The sequence below is a fragment of the Monodon monoceros genome, unplaced genomic scaffold (assembly GCF_005190385.1).
Source record: "Monodon monoceros isolate NGI ecotype Baffin Bay Population unplaced genomic scaffold, NGI_Narwhal_1 Super_Scaffold_6, whole genome shotgun sequence".
Classification (NCBI taxonomy): Eukaryota; Metazoa; Chordata; class Mammalia; order Artiodactyla; family Monodontidae; genus Monodon; species Monodon monoceros.
This window is the reverse complement of record NW_021703783.1, coordinates 2210362-2238022: the sequence shown is the minus strand read 5'-3', so window position 1 is coordinate 2238022 and position 27661 is coordinate 2210362. Positions and strand designations below refer to the sequence as shown.

The following is a 27661-nucleotide window of genomic DNA, read 5'->3' as shown; positions in this document are numbered from 1 at the left end:
TTGGCTGATACAGAACAGAAATAACAGTCAGCCCTTCTTTTACCCAACCAAATAAATTCCTCAACAATTCCCAGATGTGGCAAACAAAACAAATTTATATTTTAAAAAGGAAAAGAAAAATATTTATGACCTTAGTGTCTGGAAAAATTACTGAAGACATAAAATCCACCTACCATAAAGTGAAAGATAGATGAATTGAAATACAGTGAAATAAAAACATCTGTAAATCAAGATATCATAAGCAAGGTGAAAATACAAACCACAAATTGAGAAAAGGTATTTGTAACTCGTAAAACCAATAAAGGATTAGCATCCATAATCTATTAAGAACTGCTACAGGTAAGATAAAGCATCAGTTCCTTGCAGAAGAGGGGTCTTAAGTAGTCTGCAAAGAAAACAAAGTTTCTCACACTTTTTAGTGACTCTGAAAAGGTAAATTAAACTATAGAACATGACTTACACCCATCAAATTGACAAAAGTTAATGTCTGATAATACCAGTTGCTAGAGACCATGTACTCTAGTGGGAACCTTCATACAAAGCTGTTGGGAAACTCAGTTGGCACAGTCCCTTTGAAAAGCAATTTGTTGATACCTATGAAGACTGAAGATGCCTATTCCCTATTCACTTCTACCGCTAGCTATATATCCTAATAGGTGTACTTCCTCTTTTTTTTGTGCCCCAGAAGGCTAGTGAAGGCTAGAAAAATGTTTTAAGTCCATATAGTAAAATACATAGGATTATATTGGAAACAAATTATATTAAAATAGTTATCAAAACTTTTAAGTTTGTGATATAGTATGCATTATTAATGTATATTAATAAGATCTACTGGAAGATCTAATAGCTATCATAATTTCAAAGTAATGCCTAGTGTGGTATTTTGAGATAATCTGCAACCACTGTTACGTGATATGAAAGTACCTAGGTCTGTTGGTGACAAATCACAGGTACTGCTGAATGCTATTAGGTACATACGTTCATTCAAGGAAATATTAAGTTTCAATTCAAGGTTAATGAAAAATAAAGATATATTTGTTTTCACACATGTTCACAAACCTGCCTTAAAGGGGTTTATAGACTCCAAGATAAGAGCCTACATCCTAGAGATTAACACTGCAAAACCTTTGCCATATTGTAATAGCAAAAAAATGGGGAAGCGCCTAAAGATTGATCAGTAGGAGATTGTATATAAATTGTGGTGTATTCAGTCAGTGGATAACTGCATAGCAGTGATAATGAATGGAGTTACAGTAATATGGTAGATATCTTGTAATGTCTCCTTGTACCATCATGGGTGAGCTCAAACACTGTTGAATGGAAAATAGCCACCTTCCAAATAGTACATGCTCTATAACTTCTTTTTATGAAATCTTAACATTTCACCTAAAGTGTAAAAACCCATATGGGAATGGTATATCTGATCAGGGTAGTGGTTGTTATTCAAGGGTGAGGAGTAGTGATGGGAAAGGCCATCTAGTTACATAGGAAGGTTTAAATTATGTCTTTAATGTTTGATTACTTAACTGTATCATAGACACATTATGTTATTGTATGCCTGGACTATTTCGTTAAAATACGTATTATGTGCTTTGATAGAATATTATATGACAGTTTCAATTTAAATTTACAGGACAGTACAGAGTTTGTGTGTATGGGACTCCGTTAAGGGAAGAACAGCAGATTAAGTGCTTTTCTCCAGTTATCTCAGATAAGAAGTGAATTAACTTATGAAGTGCCAGGCACTTTAAATAAATCTACCTAGTAGACTAAATTAAATTAAATCTACCTAGTAGATTATTTAATTCTTAGAAGAGTCCTATGAGGTGAAGGTATACACAGTCATCCCTCAATATCCCGGGGGGTGGTGGGAATTGGTTCCAGGACCCCACCCTCCACCCCTGTGGGTGCTCAAGTCCCTTTTATAAAATAGCACAGTATTTGCATATCTTCCCATATACTTTTAAATCATCTCTAGATTACTTATAATAGCTAATACAATGTAAATGCTATGTGAATAGTAGCCAGCATGTGGGCAAACTATTCAAGTTTTGCTTTTTGGAATTTTCTGATCCCCCCAACACACACACACACACACACACACGCCCATTTTTTACTTGCAGTTGGCTGAATCTGGGTATGCGAACTCATGAATACGGAGGACTTGACTTTATTCATGAAGGAAATTTTAGTTGAAGCCAAGACAGAATTTATATTTAGATCTCACCACTTCCAAAACCCATACTTGTTCCATTATTAAATTGCATATCTCTGTCAATAGGTGACTTATTTTGGAAGTGGTAAATTAACTCCACCTAAAACATTTGTATCTGAAGCACATATTAACAGTAAAAATACTAAAATAATCTCAAGCATGACTTTATTTATTTATTTTTTGGCTGCATTAGGTCTTCATTGTTGCACACAGGCTTTCTCTAGTTGTGGTGAGCAGGGGCTGCTCTTCGTTGTGGTGCGCGTGCTTCTCAGGGCTTCTCATTGCGGTGGCTTCTCTTGTTGCAGAGCACGGGCTCCGGGTGTGCAGGCTTCAGTAGTGGTGGCCTGCGGGCTAGTAGCTGTGGCACACAGGCTTAGTCGCTCCACAGCATGTGGGATCTTCCCGGACCAGGGCTCGAACCTGTGTCCCCTGCATTGGCAGGTGGATTCTTAACCACTACGCCACCAGGGAAATCCCTCAAGCATGACTTTATAATCAAGAGTTTTCTTAAATACACTTTAGCCTGTTCTCACACTCATATAACAGGCTGATGAAATTATTAATTATTAGTAACTTCAGTGTTAGGATGTTTTATTTCAACAGTATTGGTCATTATAATTTAGTACATGTTTAGCATCTAAGTGTAACTATGTGACTTGGTGTTTTATTATCTTAAAAGCATATTCTGTCTGTTTTTTCCTTTGTTTTTGTTTTAGGTGTACAGCACAGTGATTCAGTTATACATATACATGTATCTATTCTTTTTCAAATTCTTTTCCCTTTTAGGTTATTACACAATATTGAGCAAGAGTTCCCTGTGCTGTACAGTAGGTCCTTGTTGGTTATCTGTCTTAAATATAGTAGTGTGTACATGTCAATCCCAAATTCCCAATCTTGAACTGTATTCTGTCTTGCTTTTTGATTTTAGGATCGAAAGTTAACAAAGTCTGAGAGGCAGAGATTTAAAGAAGAGGCTGAAATGTTAAAGGGTCTTCAGCATCCCAATATTGTCCGATTCTATGATTCCTGGGAATCCACAGTAAAGGGAAAGAAGTGCATCGTTTTGGTGACTGAACTTATGACATCTGGAACACTTAAAACGTAAGTTCATCAATATTGTAAAAGCTGACCAAGAAGTATGAGAGAACTTGAATTTTCTTATTTCAGGCCTTATCAGTTCTTCTGTTGTTGCCCAGTATACTAAGGAGGGAATGAATAGTTGCTCCAGATGTTAGTATATGAGCACATTTTCCTGCCCACAAGGTCCTCTGGTGTATAAAGTGGTTTGATAATTATGTATTGGTAAGTATTTAAATGAGAAGTTGTTGCAGAATAAACCTAGTTGATTTAAGTTATGGTGATTGGCATTTCTAAAATTGAGTGGCTAAGAGATCAGAAATCAAATGACAAGGTAGCCCTCTAGTGGTTAAAATCAAATTGAAGCTTATTGACAAGCTTTACCCATTTATTTTATCACCTCATATTGGGCAGTTTTTGCTACAGCTATGCACATATTGTATTGTGACATTTATCACTAGATAATTTCATTTCCCAAAGCATCAGAAATTGAAGCCAAAACATCTAGACCTATCATCCCTTTCAGGAATATGGATAGGTCAAATGCAGAAATTCCCTGTATGCCTTTGGAGTCCCATGTCTCTTAGAGTATCTATTTGTACTCAGAGAGGAAACTAGAGTAACTTTTATGGTGTAAATTTTTTGTGGAAGAATTGGATTGTGAAAAATTGTCTCTGTAGTGTGTATTTATTCTTTATAACCTTCTGTAGTTAATGCTACTGAGCTGATTAATCTCAGATCTTTGAAACATAGTCTTGTATTTCCTGGATGTAGAAAATCCCGGATGCTCTTGGATGCTCAAAATTAACATGTTGAAAAGCCAACAGATTATTTCCCTCCTCCACATTCTAATTTTCCCATCCAACTTTTCTAATATTTATGGCAGCATCTTTATGCTAGTCGTTCACGCTTCTTGTTATTCACATGCCTGTTTCTTTTCCTAGACTGTGCTCCCTAGCACTGTGCCTGAAACTTGATAAATATTTGAATGAATTAAGGAAAATTCTGTGGTAGTAGTTGTTTGTATATCTGCATCTTGAGATTCTTTTTCTGGTTTGAATACTTACTGGGTTGTCAGTAGTCTGTCAGTAGATAGAAATAAAGTTAGTTTTTTAAAAAAATTTTTGATGAAATTCATATAACATAAAATTAACCTTTTTAAAGTGTACAGTTCAGTGACATTTATTACATTTACAATGTTGTGTAACCACATCTGTCAACTTCGTAAACATTTTCATCACCTTAAAAGAACACCCCATACCCATTAAGCAGTTACTCCCCATTACCCTTCCCACGTAGTATATTTTCTCTTTAATTGCACATGATCTAAGTTTCTAACCATTTTCTTTTAAGTTTAAAGTTCTTTTTTCCCCATCATTGTCTGTTTCAGTTTCTGAGCCTCAAAGCAAAAGCAGCAAGAGGTAAAGTAGAAAGCACTAGACTTAGAGTAGGAGTCTGCTCTCTGCTCTGACTTTGACCAGCTGTGATTTAGGGCAAGTAGATCCCCTTCTCTGGCCCTCAGTTCTCCATGTGTAAAATAAGTGGACTAGCTGATCTCTAGGATTTATAGATGGGCATTTTTTTTTTTACTCTGGTAAAAACATATAAAATTTACCATCTTAATCATTTTTTAAAAATTTATTTTATTCTTATTTTTGGCTGTGTTGGGTCTTTGTTGCTGCGTGCGGGCTTTCTCTAGTTGTAGCGAGTGAGGGCTACTCTTCTTTGCGGTGTGCGGACTTCTCATTGCCGTGGCTTCTCTTGTTGCGGAGCACCAGCTCTAGGCGCGCGCAGTAGCTCAGTAGCTGTGGCACGCGGCTCAGTAGTTGTGGCACACGGGCTTAGTTGCTCCACAGCGTGTGGGATTATCCCAGGCCAGGGCTCGAACCCGTGTCCCCTGCGTTTGCAGGCGGATTCTTAACCACTGTGCCACCAGGGAAGCCCTTAATCATTTTTAAGTGTATAGTTTAGTTAAATATATTCATGTTGCTGTGTAACCAATCTTGAGTATTCTTCATCTTGCAAAACTAAAACCCATTAAACAATTCCCCTTTCTTCCTTTGCACCAGCCTTTGGCAACCACCAACTATTTTCTGTCTCTAAGGATTTATCTGATCAAGGTATTTCATATAAATGGAATATAAAATACATGTTTGTGTTTGGCTACTTTCACTTACCATGTTTTCAAGGTTCATGTTGTAGCATGTATCAGTACTTCGTTCCTTTTTATGACTAAATAATATTCCGTGGATATACCACAATTTGTTTATCCACTCACTTATTGATAGACATTTGGGCTGTTTCCACCATGAACATTTGTGTACAAGTGCTTATTTGAGTACCTGTTTTCATGCCTTTTAGATACATATATACCTTTGAGTAGAATTGCTGAGTCATATGGTAATTCTGTGTTTAACTTTTTGAGGAACCACCAAACTGTTTTCCACAATGGCTGAACCATTTTACATTCCCACTAGCAATGAATAAGGGTTCCAGTTTTTCCATATTCTTGCCAACACTTGGTTTTTTTGTTTGTTTGTTTTTGGTTTTTTAATAGCCATCTTGCTGGCTGTGACATGGTATCTCATTTGATTTGCATTTCCCTAGAGAGTAATGATGTTGAGCATCTTATGTGCATGTTATACACCTTTGGAGGAATGTCTATTCAACTCTTTGCCCACTTTGTCCATTTTTAAATTGGGTTGTTTGTCTTTTTGTTGAGTTGTAAGAGTTCTTTATATATTCTGTAAGCTAAACCCTTATCAGGTACATGATTTGCAAATATATTTTTCCCATTCTATATATTCTTTTCACTCCTTAATGACGTCATGTGATGCACAAAGTTTGAAATTTTGATTAAGTCCAGTTTATCTTTTTTTTTCCCGGTTGCTTGTGCCTTTAGGGTTATATCTAAGAATCCATTGCCAAAACCAAGGCTATGCAGATTTACCCCTAACTTTTCTTCTAAGAGTTTTACAGGCTTAGCTCTTTTATTTAGATCGTTCCATTTTTTGAGTTAACATTTGTGTATGTGTGAGGTGTGGGATCCAACTCCATTCTGTTGCATGTGGATATCCAGTGTCCCAGCACCATTTGTTGAAGAGACTATTTTTTCCCTGTTGAATGATCTTGACACCCCTGTCAAAAATTATTTAACCATAGATGCATGGGTTTATTTCTGGACCCTCCATACTATTCCACTGTTCTATGTGGAATCTATCCTTATGCTAGTACCACACTGTTTTAATACTACAAAACCTAGCTTTGTGATATGTTTTGAAATTGGAAAAAGTGAGTTCTCCAATTTTGTTCTTCTTTTTTGATATTGTTTTGGCTATTTGGGGCCCCTTGTAACTCCGTATGAACCTGAGGATTAGCTTTCCATTTCTGCAAAAAGGCTGCTAGAATTTTGATTGCATCTGTAGATATAATCAAATCTATCTGTAGATATATCGAATCTGTGGGTCACTTTGGCTAATATTGCCATCTTCACTATATTGTTTTCCAATCCATGAACCCATCTCTCCATTTTATTTAGGTGTCCTTTAATTTCTTTCAACAGTGTTTTCTAGTTTTTGGTGTATAAATCTTTCACTTCCTTGGTTAAATTTATTCCTAAGTATTTTATTCTTTTGGATGTTGTTGCAAATGGAATTGTTTTCTTGCTTTCCTTTTCAGCTTGTTAATTGTTGGGGTGTACAACACAACTCATTTGTGCGTGTTGATCTTGTACGCTGGCAGTTTTGCTGAATTCGTTTATTAACTCTAGTTGTGTGTGCATGTCTGTATGTATTCTTTAGAATTTTCTATATATAGGATCTTGTTATCTGCAAATAGAGGGAGTTTTACTTCTTCCTTTCCAATTTGGGTACCTTTCTTTTTCTTGCCTAATTAATCTGGCTAGAGTTTCTAGTACAACACTGAAGAGCAGTGGTTATTCTTGTCTTATTCCCAGTCTTAATGGGAAAGCTTTCAGTGTTTCACCACTGTAGTATAGCTGTGGGTTTTTCATAAATGCTCTTTATCATGTTGAATATATTCTCTACTATTCTTAGTTTGAGTATTTTTTTTTTTTATCATGGAAAGGTGTTGGATTTTGTCTGATGCCTTTTCTGCATGAATTGAAATGATTATGTTGTTTTCCCCTTTGTCCTATTAATGTGATACCTCACTCGTGTAATCGAAACCGTTAAGATATAGAACATTTCCATCATCTCAATACATGCCCTTAAACCTCTTCCTAGGCAGCCCTTTCCAGGCAGCCCTTTCCTCACCCTCCAGAAGTAACTCTGTTTTTATATATATTTTTTTAAACCATAAAACCAACTTTCACCATTAGTTTTCTTTAATTACCTCATATCCCACCCAAGTGAAGCAGAATTTCATTTTTTAATTTATTTTTAAGGTTTTGTATTAGTTTCTGTATTAGCTTTTTGGTTAAACTCCACTTGTGTGTGTGTGTGTGTGCATTTGAAATATCTTTTTTAGTGGCTGCTTTAGATACTGCATTTATATCTTTAACTTTTCACAACATGCTTGATACTGTACAATTTCATGTAAAATAAAGGAAACTTGCAAAAATATAGGCCCATGTATTTCTAGTACTTATACTTTATGCTATAATTTTCATATGTTACATTTATTGTTTAGATCCTGTAATACAATGTTATAGATTTTCCTTTTAGTAGTCATATGTAACATAAAGATAGTAATAGGAAAATGTAGTCTTTTATATTTACCATCAGTGCTCTTCATTTTTTCCCTGAATATTTCCAGATAAAATAGCATCAGAACTCAGTTAATCAGAAATCTCTGTCCTGTTCTTTTAACATTAGCTGGGCTGCTTGGACTCTGCTACACACACACATATTTCAGAGGTCAGCCAGAGATTTAGGCAGAGTGAATATACAGAATTTGGAGATGCCCTTCTATACCCCCCCTTTTTTTTTTTTTTTTTTTTTGCGGTACGCGGGCCTCTCACTGTTATGGCCTCTCTCGTTGCGGAGCACAGGCTCCGGACGCGCAGGCTCAGCGGCCGTGGCTCACGGGCCCAGCCGCTCCGCGGCATGTGGGATCTTCCCGGACCGGGGCACGAACCCACGTCCCCTGCATCGGCAGGCGGACTCTCAACCACTGCACCACCAGGGAAGCCCTATACCTCCTTTTTTAAAAAAAATGTATTTATCTTTTGGCTGCGTTGGGTCTTCATTGCTGCACATGGGCTTTCTCTAGTTGCGGCGAGCGGGGGCTGCTCTTTGTTGCGGTGCGCGGACTTCTCATTGCAGTGGCTTCTTTTGTTGCGGAGCACCAACTCTAGACACTCGGGCTTCAGTAGTTACGGTGCGTGGGCTCAGTAGTTGTGGCTCACGGACTCTAGAGCACAGGCTCAGTAGTTGTGGCACATGGGCTTAGTTGCTCGCGGCATGTGGGATCTTCCCGGACCAGGGCTTGAACTGTGTCCCCTGCATTGGCAGGTGGATTCTTAACCACTGCGCCACCAGGGAAGCCCCTGAACCTCCTTTCTGGGATTACACACCACCCCCACCCTCCAACCCCCCGCTCTGCCTCCTTCACTTTTTAGATCTCTGCTGTCCAACAGAACTTTCTGTGGTGATGGAAATGTTCTGTAATCTGCACCATCCAAAATGGTAGCCACTTGCTACAGTGCAGTTGTTGAGCACTTGAAATGCGACTAGTGCAACTGGGAAATGAAAATTTTTTATTTTGATTAATTCATTTAAATATGAATATTCTTGGGCTTCCCTGGTGGTGCAGTGGTTGAGAGTCTGCCTGCCGATGCAGGGGACACGGGTTCCTGCCCCGGTCTGGGAAGATCCCACATGCCGCGGAGTGGCTGGGCCTGTGAGCCATGGCCGCTGAGCCTGTGCGTCCAGAGCCTGTGCTCCGCAATGCGAGAGGCCCGCATACCGAAAAAAAAAAAAAGAATATTCTTATTTGTCTAGTGAATATTGTATTGGACAGACTGTCATTGTAGAAAGCTCTGTTGAATAGCATTCTTCTAGACCCTGAGGTAATCTTGAACTCTATCCTCGTATTCATTCCTCAGCCAATAATGCTCCAGGTTTCAGTCCAGGTTTGAGCGACCCCCACAGAGTAGTGCTTTCCCTTTTCCCTCGTGTGTACTCCCTTCCAGTTTATGCCTGAGTTTGATTTCTCCAGAGCTTTCGAGTAGTTGTGTGTGTGTGTATTTACTAGAGTTTATAATTATATCTGCATCCAATAAGAGTTGCTTCACCATTACCAGAAGTTGAACTCTGCCTCTTAACTTTTAAATCATTTTAGCAGTGATCTAATTTTAAGGAATTTATTTTTTGTGCTTTGTTATCAGAATTTGCTTGCCAACTACTTATTATCCTCTCTCCTTTAACCTTACTAAAAGTAGCACTAACCTAAGCTTACTGAATCTTAATATTCTGAACTTGATATTCCCATCTCAGATATGCTAGAATTTAATGGAATTCTTCAAAGTAATAAATGCATATCATTGATAACCTGTTCGGTGTACCTTGCCTTTTCTAGGTACCTGAAAAGGTTTAAGGTGATGAAGATCAAAGTTCTGAGAAGCTGGTGCCGTCAGATTCTTAAAGGACTTCAGTTTCTTCATACTCGAACTCCACCTATTATTCACCGGGATCTTAAGTGTGACAACATCTTTATCACTGGCCCTACAGGCTCAGTCAAGATTGGAGACCTAGGTCTGGCAACCCTGAAGCGGGCTTCTTTTGCCAAGAGTGTGATAGGTATGTTTCAGGTGTACCTTGCAGTCTCACTGGCTTTCTGACATTCCTTTTATTTAGAAACCTGATCTTGTCAGAGCTTTTATTATGTGAAATAAACCTTCAGAAATTCAGAGCTTGAACCCAGGAAGTGATGTGGAGTTCTCTATTTCTTTGCCTCTAGAATCATCTTGAAGACCATTGTTGTTTTGTAAAGTTATATGAAGTAAGGTGAACTTTGCCTACAAAACATTATGTAATAATTGTTAACCTTACTGAGTCATTTCATTGATACTTAGTATCATATACTTATTTATATAACAGATAAAGTATGTTACTTCCCCATAAAAGAAATTGAATTTATATATAATTTAGTTTCTGAAGAAGTCCGTTGGATATATGTATATTCAAAAATATCTGCCTGTTAAAACTTTATTTTAAAATGTGAAAATATGATGGTTCATTATCAACTTTTTTTTTACTCCTACTCTTCAGAAGATATACCTGAAGCAGTTTTCAGCCTCAGTACTATTGACACTTCGGGTTGGCCAGCTCTTTGTTGTAAGGACTGACCTGTTCATTGTAAGATGATTTAGCAGCATCCCTGGTCCTACTCACTGGATGCCAGTAGCATGCCCCCTGGCCCACTTCCCCCCCAGTTGTTACAACCAAAAATGTCTCTAGACATTGCTAGATGTCCCCTATAGGGCAAATCATCATTCTTGAGAATCACTGATCTATACAACAAATCTGTCCTTTCAGCCTTTAACTGTTATGTTAGAGAGTTGTAGCTGGAAAAATAATTTAATGCTGATTATTTTATAAGCTTTCACTTTCTGAAGAGGGTATGACAATTTGAAAACTTGAAATCTTCACAAACACTCTACTCTCCCCAAAGGTGACGACAATAACAACAGCAAGAAAGCCATTCTTTTTTTTTTTTTTTTTTTTTGCGGTACGCGGGCCTCTCATTCCTGTGGCCTCTCCCGTTGCGGAGCACAGGCTCCGGACGCGCAGGCTCAGCGGCCATGGCTCACGGGCCCAGCCACTCTGCGGCATGTGGGTTCTTCCCGGACCGGGGCACAAACCCGTGTCCCCTGCATCGGCAGGCGGACTCTCAACCACTGCGCCACCAGGGAAGCCCAAGCCATTCATTTTTAAGTGGGCTAGAATCCTATGTTTTAATAAGAAAAACATTGAACACCAGTAATTTGCACATCCTTACAAAATAGTGTTCCTGGGAAGAGTTATTTAAAGATGAATTTCCTTTTTGCCCTCCTTATAGGAAGCAGTTCTTTGATTGTCTTTGGCATCTTAATCTCTGTCCCAAGAGGGTTTTTTCTTATTTCTTTTTTTGTTTAAACCATAGTGTGCAAGCCTGTTCTTAGAAATGTCCTATAATTTGAGGTATTCGGGCTTAATTTCTTTGGAAACATTGGAAACCTGGTGTGTGGAATCATCCACTCACTCTATGCTCGTAATTCAGTCTGAGAACTCAAGTGCAGACCGAATTATTTGTGTTTGTGTCTGTAGGATGTGCCTCACTACACTTCTTACAACTGCAGTAGGTTTGTGTATTGCGGGGGGGGGGGTGGTAAGTGTATGAAGAAAAGGGCTCTGGTGAGTGGCCTTTATAGACAATTACAGTTTATTTTACCGTTTTAAAAATGTATTGAATATCTGTTTTTTACTGAAAAGCCGCCTTAAAAGTGAAACTGATCAGATGGAATGTTAATGGCAAGAGACTAGCTATTATATGAATGTTAACCTTACAGCTACCATACAGTAGGGGGCAGACAAGTATTTTGATCTTTTTTAACCCATCATCCTATCTTACAGGTAGATGCCATTATATCTACTTTATTCCTCGGTAGTCTCTTACCTTTTCCTTCCGTTTGTTTTCAATATGAGTTATATCAGTTTATCTTTTATGCAAGGCTCTATTTTGACATTGTATAACACTAATCCATTTGAAACAGTAAATAAATAGACACTTGATCCTGTGCCAGTTTTTTATAAAGGAGTTGTAGTGTAAGATCTATAACATATTTGATGGAACAGACTAAGACGATTTCTTTCCTCTCCCCCCACCACCTACCTACCTACCTTTCTTTTTCCTCCCTCACCTCTTACCCCCCTTCCACTTTCTTCTCTCTCACAGGTCAGCCGCTCTGCTGTTGCCCTCCCCATGAATCGCAGCTTCTCCTCACACTGAGTCTGAATCATTCTTTTAATTTAAGGTACCCCAGAGTTCATGGCCCCTGAGATGTATGAGGAGAAATATGATGAATCCGTTGACGTTTATGCTTTTGGGATGTGCATGCTTGAGATGGCCACATCTGAATACCCTTACTCCGAGTGCCAAAATGCTGCACAGATCTACCGTCGAGTGACCAGTGTAAGTCTTGTCCTAACTGACTGGTGATCTTAGGCTAAGAAGCTGTATAACATCAAACCGTGCAAAAGGGAACAACACTAGAAAGCATCACATGGAGTTCACCGCTCATCTGTCTGTGTCTCGTGTCTCCTCCTCTTATAAGGACTGGTCAGATTGAGCTGTGGCCACCCAGCTCCGGGTTGACCTCATTCTAACTAATTATACCTGCAGCGATCCTATTTCCAAATAAGGTCACATTCTGAGAAACTGAGGATCAGAATTTTAACATATCTTTTGTGGGGGGGGCGGGCAGGGGACGCAGTTCAACCCGTAACAGTTCATGGGTTCATCCAACAAATATTTAAGTCTATTATGTTCCAGACTTCTTTGTAGATCCTAGGTATTGAATATTATAGTTAAGTAAAACACAAACCTGTCTCTCAAGAGCTTATTACTAGGCAAAGGAGAACAAACAAGTAAACCAGACAGTTACCATAGTGTATAAAAGCAGTTATTCTAGGGATAGGTATGTAACAGAAGCACATAGAAGTAGTGCCTAATTGAGTTTGGACAGGTTAGGAAAATTATGTTAAATAAATAGGGAAAGACTAAGAGTTGCATGTGAAAAATCTTTGTATGTCTACAGTTTGAAAACAGGAAAAAGAAGAGACAAGGGATAAGGGAGGAAAGTGAAAGTTTAGACTATACTTGAGCACTGGGGGAACCATTGCAGCCACTATAAGACTTGGTAGGTGTTGTAGGAATTCCCTGGCGGTCCAGTGGTTAGGACTCTGTGCCTTCACTGCCAAGGGCCTGAGTTCAGTCCCTGGTTGGGGAGCTAAGATCCCACAGGCCATGAGGTGCAGCCCCCGCCCCCTGCCCGACCCCCAAAAAAAAAGACTTGGTAGGTGTCATAAGATCAGACTTAAATTTTTAAAAGAGTTTTTTGGCTGCAGAGTGGAGGATGGATTTATGAGGAAACACTAAAAAGCTGAAAACCCAGTTAAGTGGCTATTGCACTAATCTGAAGGAATAACCGATAGACTGAAATAAGGAGTTAAAGTAGAGATGGCCAAAGTGGATGGACAAGAGATTGATTTTCTTTATGAATTTGAATTCAATTAAGCTAACGTGTTCTTTTCCACCTAATGTTTATGAAAACAAATAATAATGTGAAAATACCCTTTGTAAATACATATCTTCTTAAGGAGATCAAACTGAATATTAAACCTGATTAAGAGGTTAAATACATTAAATTTTAGGACTATAAAATTTACAGTTTGTATGTAAAATGGTTTGTGTAATTTATTTACTAACTTACTGTCTATAACTTCTTCACTCCATCACACTCTAAACCAGGGATTAGCAAACTATGATCCATGGGCCAAATCCAGCCTCCTACCCATTTTTGTACAGCCCATGAGCTAAGAATTCTTTTCACATTCCTAAATGGTTGAGGGGGAAACCAAAAGAAGAATAATATGTGATGACCTATGAAAATTATATGAAATTCAAATTTCAGTGTCCATGAAGAAAGTAATGACGCAGCCACTTATTTGTTTCTGTATTATCTATGTCTGTTTTCACATATTACAGTGGCAGAGTTGAGTAATTGCAACAGGCTCTGTGGTTCAAAAATCCTAAATTATGTACTGTTTGGCTCTTAACGGAGAATGTTGCTGATTCCGATTCTAAACACATGACACCAGAAAGAGAAAAACAAATATCGTATATTAACACATATATGTGGAACCTAGAAAAATGGCACAGATGAATCGGTTTGCAGGACAGAAATAGAGACACAGATGTAGAGAGCAAACGTATGGACACCAAGGGGGGAAAGTGGCAGGGTGGGGTGGGATGAATTGGGAGATTGGGATTGACATATATACACTAATATGTATAAAATGGACAACTAATAAGAACCTGCTGTATAAAAAAGTAAATAAAATTCAAAAATTCAAGAAAAAATCAAACACATGACACCAGAACTTCTTAAAAAATTCTCCTCTGAAGAGTTCTGTAACTAATTTCTAATCTGCAAAAGTGGTGATAATGTTCTACTAGAATGCTATTAGCCTCTGTACTTGGAGTAGGCAGGAGAATCTCAGTGTGAGCAAGTAGTTACTTAAATTATTAGCTCTGATAATTTGTGGGCAGTCTTTTCTCTCTGTTAAGAGTAGAACTATCACTTTAATTCTGTGGCGAAAACATAACAGGTTTTAATGTGACACCCATTTTTCACTGGCCATATTTATTCTTTCTATTGCCTAAGAATAAATAGCATCTTAAACCCAGTACTACCGCTTGAGGTGATCATTCTGGATTTTAAACACAAAGACTTATTAACAAATATCTTTTATTTACCTTCCAGCAGTACTGAATGTTTTGATAGTGACTAGACCAGAAGAATGAAGTATCCATCAGATAGCCATATATTTAAACATTCTCTACTGTCTCTCAGCCACCAGCCTTCTTTGTGGGTCTTGCAATATTTCTACTTTGAAACTTGGTAGATTTTGTTGTGAACCATCAGACAGTGCTTTGCTGTTAGAGACACTGCCTAGGCATTACCGGGTTGTCCAGTGATAGGTGTCTCTAATTAATCTTGTGAATTCAATTCCTGACTATTTCTCTAAACAAATAAAGGTTGGTACTTAAAATATCTCGAGGGATCATGGAATTTTAGTTTCTTTATGTAAAATGAAGTCTAAAAAATAACTCTGCTATTTAAAGAAATAAAGTTATAAATTATATGGTAGGACTTTTTTTTTGTTTTTTTTTTGCTGTACGCGGGCCTCTCACTGTTGTGGCCTCTCCCGTTGCGGAGCACAGGCTCCGGACACGCAGGCCCAGCGGCCACGGGTCACGGGACCAGTTGCTTCGCGGCATGTGGGATCTTCCCGGACCGGGGCACGAACCTGTGTCCCCTGCATCAGCAGGCGGACTCTCAACCACTGCGCCACCAGGGAAGCCCTGTTTTGTTTTCTAATGCAGAATTTATGGGTGACCTGTATTAAATTCTACCTTGTTTTTTTGTTTTTTTTTTGCGGTACGCGGGCCTCTCACTGTTGTGGCCTCTCCCGTTGTGGAGCACAGGCTCCGGACACGCAGGCTCAGCGGCCATGGCTCACAGGCCCAGCAGCTCCGCGGCATGTGGGATCCTCCCGGACTGGGGCACGAACCTGTGTCCCCTGCATCAGCAGGCGGACTCTCAACCACTGTGCCACCAGGGAAGCCCTCTACCTTGTTTTATACCTTACCCACCAAATATGTTTAACTGGTTAAATATAATGACTGTATAGGATGAGTAGGTGAAAAATAGTGTAAACCCTATTGATTAAATCTACTCACCGGAGGCTCAGGGCTAAAAGCAGTGTTCTTTGGCTTCAGACTGTCAGACACAGCAGTGCCATAAAATCAGATAAAAGTTTATATAAGCAATAATTTGATAAAAGTAAAGAAAACAAATTAATTTGATTTTTAAGATAATGCATTTGAGATACTGTCTAATCAACAAATGAATCTTTATTTGCAAATGCAAACTCCAGCTCAGTTGAGAAGAAAATCCCCTTCTCAAATGAAAAAAGTGTTTGGCGTTAGTTTAATAGACCCTAGAAAGACCAATATCACTGTTTCCATAGTCTTAGTGTAGTATTTACCCTTTTTTCAGTTTGTCAATGGGTTGTGTTTTTTTTCTTTTTTAAGATAAAGTTCACATACCATGAAATTCTCCATTTAAATCATTTGAAGGTGTAAAATTCAGTGGGTTTTAGTGTATTTACAGTGTTCTGCAATCGACACCACTAATGCCACTCCATCACCCCAAAAAAGAAACCCCACACCTGTTAGCAGTCACTCCACATTCCTCTTCCACCCAGCCCCTGGCAAGCACTAATCTACTTTCTGTCTTTATGGATTTGATTTGCCTGTTGTGGACATTTCATACGAATAGAATCATAAAATATGTGGCCTTTCGTGTTACACTTTGTTTCTGTGTTATGCTTTGATTTAGCGTAACCATTTTTAAGGTTTATCCATGTTTTAGCATGAATCAGTACTTCAGTCCTTTTTGTAGCTGAATAATATTGCATTGTATGAATGTACCACATTTTTAATGTTCAACAGGTTTTATTTCTATTTCTGTAGTTTCTTCCTCCTTTTCTCATTGTTTAAACTGTTTGAACCTATAGCCACCCTCACCTCTGGAGAGGAATTGGGAACAGGAAGGATGAAATATACAGTGTTTTAAAAGGTATTGTCCTAGAGCCCGACTTATTAAATCTTTGTTTATAGTTTTGTGTTTGTAGCATAGCATATGGCACATTGTAGGCACTCAGTGATACTTTGAAGAATAAATGATTCAATTAAAGGAATCCCAGATATAGTCAAGTTAGACACTATGTCAATTTGGGACAGTTGAGTTTCCCCTGCAAAATAAGGTCACTTTAGAAATACTAAAATTATCCTACTAACGTGGAATTGAATAGTAGCAAGTAGAAACTGATACACTTTATATATGTACATATACAATATATTTTTGTAGAATGGGAAAAGCTATTTGGTACAACTAGAGCAGAAAACAATAACTTTAATAGAGTCAAAATTCCAGGACTAGAAAGGCATTTGAAAAAGTCATCTATTCACATGCTCTTCCATCAGTTCTCAGATCACTATTGAGATCTTTGCTGTGCAAAGTGCAGTCCCCACAACCAGCAGAATTGGCATCCTAGGACACTTGTTATTATAAAAATGTAAAATTTTGGCCCCATCCCAGATGGATTGAGTCAAAACCAGCATTTTACAAGATCCAAAGATGATTTGTGTGTACATTAAAGTTTGAGAAGTGTGAGCTACAACAGTGATCACCTCAGGTCCCTTCCAGTTCTGTATACCTTATTTTTGGTTAAATTAAAAAAAAAAAGACTAAATATTGTATATCAAGCATTATTTGAATAAATTTTTGTTCCATTGTTCATGGAACCTTTTTACTAGCATTGTAAGTAACCAAGTTGACTTAGAAATCTAACCCTATTTAATTGCATTTTTTTCTGCCTATTCAAGAGTTGCTTTTTAAAAATGCAAAATAGTAAGTCAGGCTGTGGAAAAGCTGGAATAAAAAGCTTGAGGAGTTAAGTCAGTTGGAACTTTTGGAACCCTTGGTCTCTGAGGATACTGCAGGCATTTACTTGTTCTTTGTTTTTCCTCTCAGCTGTGAAAACTGAGCTCTGTATTATCTACAGTCCGTTATTCTGTACTTCAGTTATTATATTTCTTATCTGGGAAACTCTGTCTTGGTTTCACTAACCTCCATTCCCATCTTCTGGCTTCCAATGAAGAATAAAAAGGGCTATGTCCTTTTTTAATTTTCTGAAGTTTTTCTCATGTTTTGGGTGCTGAGATAAATGTGTGGGGAGTTTACCTTGATTATACAATGATTTATATGATTGTATAAGCATTAGTGGTGACTCTATTGAAATACACCTTGAAGTATTGTACTTTCCCTTAAGTTTGCTTTGGGTGTAAATTGAACTAATTTTTTAAAGGATATGTCAGCATTAGTCTGCCTAACGATTGCACATTTATTAAGGAAACATGTTTGGTTATCCATCGAGAGATCATCAAACTCCCTAATGCAAACTGCCCCCTGCCACTCCAGATTCCTGGTTTCCATCCCAGATCTACTACGCTCCACCTGTTTACCAATAGTAGTCAGTGAACTGCCCCCTCCTAGACTCACAAGGCCTCCTATGGGTTTGGCACTATCTTAGAAATGGGATACAAAGAAGAGTGTTTAACAGCCTAGGATTACTTTTTCAGGTTTGAAGATCACAGAACTCTAGTCAGTTGAATCATAAACTCTAGTTCTCAGTTTCTTTTCAATTTATTTTAACGATTATTCACTTACTTAACAGCCATTAGTTAGGTGTCTTCTGTGTGCCAGGTTGAGGATACAGCAGTGAACAAGATATATGCTTCAGTGTTCTTTCCCCTTCTTGTAGGGAAGGTAAACATTGAAGTAGTAAATATAATAAAGCACGTGGATTTTATAGACATAATGAGGTACAGGGTTTTGATCTCATTGAGGGAGTCAGAGACAGTATTCCTGAGAAAGTTGGTTTAAATTGAGAGCTTTATTGGCCTGTGTCAGGGATGCTAAGGCAGATCTGTATGAAGGAATGAGCCAGTAACCCCGGTCATCTGGAGCTCTTTACCAGAAATATTTCTAGGGATTTTTTTTTTTTTTTTTTTTTTGGTTGTGTTGGGTCTTCGTTGGTGCACATGGGCTTTCTCTAGTTGCGGTGAGCGGGGGTTACTGTTTGCTGCGCTGTGCGGGCTTCTCATTGTGGTGGCTTCTCTTATTGCAGAGCATGGGCTTTAGTAGTTTCAGTGTGCAGGCTCTAGGGAGCGTGGGCTTCAGTAGTTGTGGTGCGCAGGCTCAGGAGCCGTGGCACATGGGCTTAGTTGCTCCACGGCATGTGGGATCTTCCCGGACCAGGCATCAAATCCGTGTCCCCTGCATTGTCAGGCGGATTCTTAACCACTGCGCCACCAGGGAAGTCCTAGGATTCTTGAAGAAAGTCATGCCAATATTGTTGCCCCTTCAGTATTTCCATCATACTCAACCTCTGTCTTATTAATATACTATAATGATAATCATATTGATGTTAACTGTTGTCCCCCCCCCCCCATGAGAACTGAGCGTCTCAAGGACAGGGGTTTTTTCCCTCTGTAGACCAGTTCACTACTACATGTCTGGCCTTGCAGTGGTGCAACTGCCACGTGAATAGCAGATGACAGCAGTGTAAATGTTAACACATACACATCCTATGTCTCAGACATTGCATTAAACACTTTGCATTATTGTGTAATTTAATTCTTCCAACAAACCTCATTGGGGATGGTTTACTACTACTGTTGTCTACACTTTAAAATAAAAATCTGAAGCCCAGGATGGCTAGCCCATGATTACATATCTAGAAAATAACAGAGTTATTCTGTTATTCTGATTCCAGGTCCCCTGCTCATGTCAAAATTCTGTACTGAATTCATAAATGTCTAGTACAGTGTCAGTCTGTGACCTGAGGGCATTTAAACCTGTCTGTGTAAGTGCCAATGTGAAGGGGTAAATGGGTAATGTACCGGCTTAATAACTATATTCTATGGTGCACTGATAAAGAACTGTTGTGTGTCATTGTTCTGCACATGCATTTCATTCAGGTCTCAGGCCTTTCCTGCCCATCCATCTAAAACAGTCTTAGGTGTGCACACACTTTACTTCTATCCCCTATGGTTTTATTTTTCTTCATGGCTTTTATCACAGCCTAACAGTGTTTATCTAAAGCCCCAATTAGAATATAAATTCTGTGGGTTGTGCGGGTTTTATTTGAGTTGTTCTTGGCTGTTTTCCTAGTGCTTAGAGCCTGGCAGGTAATAGGCACTCAGTCAGTGTTTGCAAGATGAATACACGAATACAGAACTATAGGGAGTGAAACACAATGTTGCCTGTGGAGGAAATGGGCTCTGGAGTTGGGTCTGCTTGAGTTCAGATCCCAGCAATGTCATTTCCTAGCTGATACCTTGGGCAAGTTAATTAACTTCTCTGAGCCTAAGCTGGTAATGAGGATTAAATGAGAAAAGTGCCTAAATCAGTTAGCAGTCAGTACTTATTAGGCATTGCCATTATTACCATTCACATCATTATGACATGCTTAGTAGTGAAATAAGTTGTCTCTTGTTCTATTCTTTTACCTAGCAACATTCAACAAATAGCAGTGTTTAAAATGTGTTTAATGAACTTAAAATAAAGCCAAGTTTTAAATGAGTGAAAATGAGCTCACATTTATTTATCATCTTGCTTCTTGCCAATCACCTTGCAAAGTGCTTTACATATACTATCTTATTTTAATCTTTTGTATTTTGATAAGTAGATAATACCTTCATTTTACAGGTGAGAAGATAGATTCAGAGGTTAAGCATTTTGCCCAAGGACATGAAGGAGAAATACTAATAGTAGGGTCAGAAATCAAGCATCTCTAACATAACACTAATACAAACCTTAAAATGTTTTCCTTTTCCTGTTTCTGTTTTGTAAACTTTTTTCCCTAGATTTCAAGGGAAAAAAAATTTAGGGTACATGGGTAACATAAGTCTAAGATTGGTGTCACAGGTTTGAGCCCCTGTTTAACAGGGTTCATGATCCCTGTTCAAAAGAGAAAAACTTATCTTGAAGTTTTCTGCCATTGGCAATGAAAAGATCCAAATAAGAGTAGTAATGTACTTAGCACAATTTTTGTCTGCTATTAAAAGAATAGAAACTACGGTAAGCAGTGGCATCAATTTTTTATATGGAGGATAGTGCATTTGAGATTGGAGCAGTACACAAGCTTTCATGTATCCAGAGAGTAATGAGCCTTGGGGAGTCATGAGGTCAGCTAATTTCCTTGGATAGAGCTAGTTGGATTTGGTAGGGAGTTTGAAGAGGCTTGTTTTCCAATGGGATCATAAGGTATGTTCAAATTCCTGTAAACTAATGGTTCATACCAGTAAGAATCTGGCTGAATCCAGCCTCATAACAACCAAGTTAGAAATAATGGGGATTTTTAATTACTTTGTTTGTGTAATTTGACTTTGTCACTGATTCCATTAGCCTTTGGATTGCAAGGTTTGAACATTCTGTCTGGGAAAAACAGAATCAAAGCAGTTGGGGTGAAATTCCTTTTGGCTTTTATATAACAGATTGCATTTCACCCTACTTTTTTACAGAAACAAGTGAAGCTGATTCCTAATTATAGATAGGGTTTGAAAAGTTGGGAAAAACTTCGTATTTTTTTCTTTAGCAGTTGGATTTTTTGTGTGTGTGTGATATCCCAGAGATCTAAATCCACTGGAATTAGCTGAAATGATTCCTTTATAAATTTTATTCCTATTTCCATCCAATAAATTTAAATTATACACATAAGAGAGAACTTGGTGTATTATAGGGTGTATCTTAGGAACATTTTGCATGATTTTCAGAGTCATTCTATTACTGTCCTGTGATTTGATTAATATTGAAGTGTCTTAATCGGACCATTAATCTTAAACCAAACAGTTGGTGTCATTCCCAGCATTTTCAGTGCTAAAAAACAATCGTGAATTCCCTATTTCAGAATTTCACAGAAAAGCTAGTTTTACTTATCCCAACTGAATGTTGATAGATAATTCACACAACATTAGACTACAGAATAAAAACTGATAGGATATAGAGAGATGGTTTCTACTGTGCTTAAGTAAATTATAATAGTATTGAGTTTCTTGGTATCTTGTAAATAATTTATATGCCAGAAGATTCATACAAATACTTTGTAGTTGCCGCCTTCTCTCTATGTGTGATTTGAGGTATACCTTGAAAGAAGGGTAGGACTCAGTTGACTGAAAAAGGGAGCAGTAGAAAGAATATTCTTGTGAAAATGTGCATTAAGTATTCAGTGAAAAAGTAACTAATTTGGCTGGACTTATTTGGGGGGGGTAGGAGCAGAGAAGTAGGTAGAAGTTGACTTGTGAGGGCTTTTCACCCCAGATTAAGGAAATTAAAAGCACTATAATGTGGGCTAGAAGTAACACTGAACTAGACATTGTTGAATCTGGATTCTAGTTTTTGCTTTACCATTGACTAGGCCCTTACCCACTAGAATATAGGCTCTATTTGTTGTATTCTAGGTGCTGAAGGTAATGCAGTAAATCTAGTAGGTGTCTTATACATACTAGACTAGACTGGACATGACACCTCGTAGATGCCAGTGAATCAATGAATTAATTCCATCTTTGACATGGCATTAATCTCTTTGATCTACAGTTTTCTCATTTGAACAAGTTGGGACTCTAGCTCAGATTCTTTCTAGATCTGTGACCCTGTGGTCATCTTGTAGGTGTGGAGAACTGTTAACCATGTTTGAGTAATGTGTTGTGAGTTAAATGATGTCAGATGATTGGATGAAGCCAGATGATTGAGCTGGCCACAATGTAAAATACAAATTGGAGAGAATAGAAACAGTGAGACCCATCTTAAATTGGTCTAAGTTTAAAGAGGTGAGGTGTTGATAATCTGGATTTTGGTGGTCACAGTTGTTATGCAGAAGAAGCAATGATTTTGAGAAGTAACAAGCCAGTAAAAATCTCATTTTGTCCAACTAGAGATCTTTGGCTTTTGGAGGGGCAGTAGGAGTACTAGCAGCAGAACTATATACGAGCTGTTTTAAACATTTCTCATTGTTTAAAGAGCTCCTAGAGAACAATAGTACTTAAATATTGTGGGAGAAGAAGCATCCAAGAAGACTAAGGTTTCTATTCTGGAAATAATGATACCATTGAAAGAAATGGAGGAAATCCAGAGAAAGGCACTGACTTGAAGAGAAGGAAGAAGTAGAATTTAGACATATAAACTGTTAACATGTATGTGAATGGTATTTTTATTGTATACATTGAAAACTTTTATTTTGATATATAAAAAAAGGCTCATCTTCATAGATCTAGGTATTTGTGCCTATATTATACCACTGTCCAAAAAAAGCTACCTCATTTTTGGTTTTGTTTGTTGCACAGTAAAGTTTAAAAACCTACTCACGTGTTTATGTCTGATGAACCTCTGAAGCAGGGAGCGTGGTGCCCGTTTTCTGGCTCTTCTGTTTTCATTTAGCTTAGCATAGTCCTAAGCAGCTTTGGTCAGACACTTAAGTCAGAGGCATTGGTGGGGACCGCATTGCTGTATTTATGAGCAATAGCTGGCATCCTACACTGCCTACTTAGTGTACTTCGTAGTGACAAATTGTGTTGAGCAAGAGATCTGTGGCAACTACTTTGAGACAGCTTGTTAGAAATAATAGTCATTTCTAGCCTTTAGAGTAGAAAGAATCCTACCAAATAACTTCTAAGCCCTTATCCTCCCGTTACTGAGTAATTAAAGCCTTAGTACCCACTGTCTTGATGGGGATTCAGGCTTACCAAATTACAAGGGATAGCACTTTGTTATGTTATCCATTATAATATTGCAATGAACAGTGCTTTTTCTACCATCTTTGTTAATGGCATGAAGAAAAACCTTTCCTTAATCACTAAAATCAAAGTAGTAGTCATTTGGCTCCATGAGATCTTCCTGGCAGATAGAAATGTCTTTAGGTAGATCTTCATATTGAGGCTTTTAGTAATAGGAGGGAACGGAGAAGGATAAATTCTTATCACTTCTGGGTGATAAGAAGCTGTTCACAGCTATTTAATTTTTTTTTAACGTACCATGAGACAGTGGTATGGCAGTTTACCTTAATGTCACCACTTTTTAAATTAGGTTAACAAGAACTATTATGCTCACTTTTCAAGTGAGTTTAAGGAATATGGCCCAGGTCACACAAACTTGGTGCATGAGAGATTGAACTAGGAACTCATTCCCAGTATTGGGATTTCCTTGTCCAGTGTTCTTTTGGCTATATATTCTTAGTTTACATTTTGGTCATTGAATTCGTTCCCCATTTTCTTTTAAAGCATAGTTTCACCATGATTAAGGGGAAGGGGGTGTTTAGATAAACAGATTTCTGGTGTAGGTTTTGATGTCAAGGAGGCAGAACCTGTGGACATAATGGGTGGAGCTTTGAGCAAGTAAAAAAATCTTATTTTGCTTGTTTAGGGATCTGCTGCTGTTGGAGGAGAAGCAGGAGGAGGAGTAGCAGACTAAGTTTCCTTGCTGTTTGGCATGTAGTTTTGTCTAAAGGGCCGATCTAGAATAAGTACATTGTTGGCTCAGAGGAAACTTATGTCTGAGAGTTGGGGAAGCATGGCTAGTGTTAAACAGGAAATGAAACTTCAGCCTGATTTTGATGTCTGCCTTGCTTATGCTGTGGGCTAAGTTACTCTGTTAATTTACATCTCATATATTTCCCCCCTCATTTTCCTCTAACTATAACAAGTCTATTTTGCCTTTTCTGATGGATTTTACAAAGAGAGATTTTTGCTCAGTGTTTGTCATCGTAAATTCTCATTGCTGCTGCTGTCCTCAAAAGGATTGTGTAAATGAGGTGGGTAAGAATTTTCAGTGTATACAAAAGGTATGTTGTAGCCATTTGATGATATGTGTGGAAAGTTTCAGTTAAAGTATTGAGAGTGTTTAGTTCAGAATGCTTTAAGTTAGTTTTGTAGTTTAGTTAGCTTACACAACATTTTGTATGAGGAGGAAGGAGACTTTTCTCAATTCTGAATGGTTAGGAAAAGTTTTGCTCTTATGAAAAGGAAAATGTTACCTTAACACATTTGAAACGTAAGTTTTTAAGAAGCAAGTGCTGACACTCTTTAAGAGCTAGAAGATTGAACCAGAGAATACTATATTATGACTCACTTATATTTTTATTATGACTCACTTTTATTCCAGCAGATTAGTTGCAAACTATAAGTATATAGAATTGACAGAAAAACTTAGTCTGTAAGATGCATGTATGTGTTTGGGATTTTTCTTAGTTTAAATAAAGCAACATATTTTATAAACATTTTTATCAACTCTTTTTTTTTAAAAAATATCAACTCTCGGTGTGCCCTTGGAGAGTCACGATTGTTGTTATTGTTTTCTTTTTGTACTCCATTTAAGACTGCACAAGAGTCACCTTTGTTTTTTTGTTTAAGAGAATATATAATTTTATATAATCGCAGAAGTGTCTTAAATGAATGTATGTTAGCTGTTCAAGAAGTACTTTTGTTTAATGCAGAGGAACATGTTACTGTCCCATGTCAAAAAACATAATATGGCACTGCTGCCTAAAGAGAGATCCTGTGAATTACAACAGTAAGGAAGAATATTTCTAGAGCTGGCAGGTTGCTAGCTCTGGAAGGATGGAGTGACAGGGTGCGTGTCTTTAACTAACTTAATTTTTCTTATATGTAAAACATTAGCCCAATTTATCTGCCTTAGCACTTTTCTGTTTTGTATTTTTGAACTTCATTCAGAATAGGTGAGCAAAACTTGGCTTCTGCTGGTCAGAACAGGACTAGAATAGGACTCTCTGGGGCTAAATCAGACAGTATAGAAAAGAGGTGACATTTGAAGGATTTTCAGACTCTAAGTTGTTTATCTTTGTTGAAATACATAAATTAAAAGGAAAAAAGATGAAATATTATCATTAAAACATTTTCTCATCATTATTTTGTTCTGTCTGGTGCTTAAATCGTGTTTTAGAATAATCTTAAACCAACTTTTTAATTTTAAAAAAATTATCAGTTATAAAAAAATAGAGTTCTCTTATCTCTCTTTTAATTTTTGAATTTTATTTTTTTTTTATACAGCGGGTTCTTATTAGTTATCCATTTTATACATATTAGAGTTCTCTTATCTCTTAAGAACAAGAAGCCTCTAAGTATGATGAGTGCTGTGTATTGAAACGTGTGCTTGTTTATTTTAAGCAGCTTTCCATCATGTGTCCCAGATGTATTTTCTGTAGGTCACTTTCAGGGTCATTGACGTTTCATGCTCATTGTTACTTTTTTTTTTGGTCATTTTTAGGATATAATCCCTAGATATTCTTGCTTCTTTGCAAATGTTCAGAATACTTCTGTTAGATATTTTGATAATTCTGGTTTCTTGATGGTTGCTGAGATTTCTTCTTGTCTTTTTCATTATCTCAGTGGGTAATGTTTTAATACCAGCTGCTGGACTGTCTCCGTTTTACTGGCTGTCTTGGCACCTGCAACATTTTTTAAGGCAGCAGTGGCATCTGAATATGTTGTGTAACATTGGTATGGAATTTTCTGTACCTAAATCTTGGCTGTATGTTGAGAAAGCAGCTTAACCTAGCAGAGTCAACATGTTATATGATGCGTAGTTGCTGGTTTTGTCATTATGACCTTATATCTCATTTGTTCAACTAGCATTTCTACTTGTAAATAGGAATTCTTGTTTGTAAAGTCATGAATGTATGTATGTCTGCATAGGTAGGATTAACAAGAGGGTTATTTTTAAGGATAACCAAGGATGAAAGCAGGTTCACTGTGGATCTTGGTGATTATTTTTCGAAGAGAATCCTTTGCTTCCTTTTAACTGTAAGCTTTATTATCTTTGGTGATGGCCTTTGAAATCAGAGGTGTGCCTTAGGTCAGCAAACTTAATAATTCAAAGAGATGTCAACCTAGATAATCACATATGACTCTAGTTCCCATTAATATAGTTGGACAGGTATTATCCCCATTTGCTAGAGAGGGACTCTGAAGCTCAGAGCTGCTTCTGCTTGTCCAGTTCACAGTGATTTCAAGTCTTCTGTTACATCCTTTGATCTTTCCAGTATGCCTATGCTAAATTGAAACAGAAGAGTCTTTTAATATAGTCAGTATAGGTGTGATTTATTAACTCAGTATGTAGAGTTTTATTGCCAGAAGGCTAAACTACATTCCTCTAAAGTGTATGTGTTTATGGAAGTAGGAACATTTTTTCTAATCATAGTCTATATCCTCTTTTAACTACTTCGCTGTAACATATGGAATGTCTTTACATGCAAAGGCCAACTGTGTATTAATGTCCAATTTTAGCAAAGAACAGTCCTTCAGATAATTTTCTGCCAATAGTGAATGTTCTAAGAACTTAATATATGGTATTCTAGATTGTTTTTCCCATTATATTCATAAATAGCATCTTAAAAGTTTGCTTTTATACACTTTTACATGTTTATTGTAGAAAAACAAATATAAAACAAAATCCCCAGTGTTTCTACTACCAGAGAACTTTTAGTGAGTATCATCCTTTTTTTTCCCTTAAAACAGTTCCCATTTTCTTTAGCTTTAATTTGAAATACCATACCAGCTTGCTCAGTTAAAGCATTCTTTTGCTTCAGCAGCGTTATTTTTTGTTTTCATTAGAATGATTATGCGAAGACAAAGACTAGTTGGAAAACTTAGCTGGCCTTGAAAAATAAAAAGATTGAGGAAAATACAAATACTTATCTTTGTAGTCATTACTTAGAAACAAACATTTTAAATACATGGATTTTTAACTTTAGGGTCAGCCTTATTAGACAGTTTCGTGTTGTGGAAAGTTAGCCCTAGAGGGAGACTCCTCCAAATCAGAACTTTTTAAAAAAAATTGATTGATTAATTGATTGATTATTTTTGGCTGTGTTGGGTCTTTGTTGCTGTGTGCAGGCTTTCTCTAGTTGTGGCGAGCGGGGGCTACTCTTCGTTGCAGTGCGTGGGCTTCTCATTGTGGTGGCTTCTCGTTGCAGAGCACGGGCTGTAGGCGTGCGGGCTCTG

The 27661-nt window shown here is 37.6% G+C and overlaps 1 protein-coding gene across 15 annotated transcripts in view; it reads left to right on the top strand.

Moving 5' to 3' along the window:
• WNK1 (WNK lysine deficient protein kinase 1) overlaps nucleotides 1-27661 on the top strand; it is a 133649-nt gene that overhangs the window by 58336 nt on the left and 47652 nt on the right. For all 15 annotated transcript variants that reach the window (XM_029204588.1, XM_029204578.1, XM_029204576.1 and 12 more), the window contains exons 2-4: nucleotides 3144-3316; nucleotides 9833-10053; nucleotides 12270-12427. In XM_029204588.1, coding sequence (XP_029060421.1) covers nucleotides 3144-3316; nucleotides 9833-10053; nucleotides 12270-12427 — 552 coding nt within the window. The remainder of the gene's footprint in view (nucleotides 1-3143; nucleotides 3317-9832; nucleotides 10054-12269; nucleotides 12428-27661) is intronic.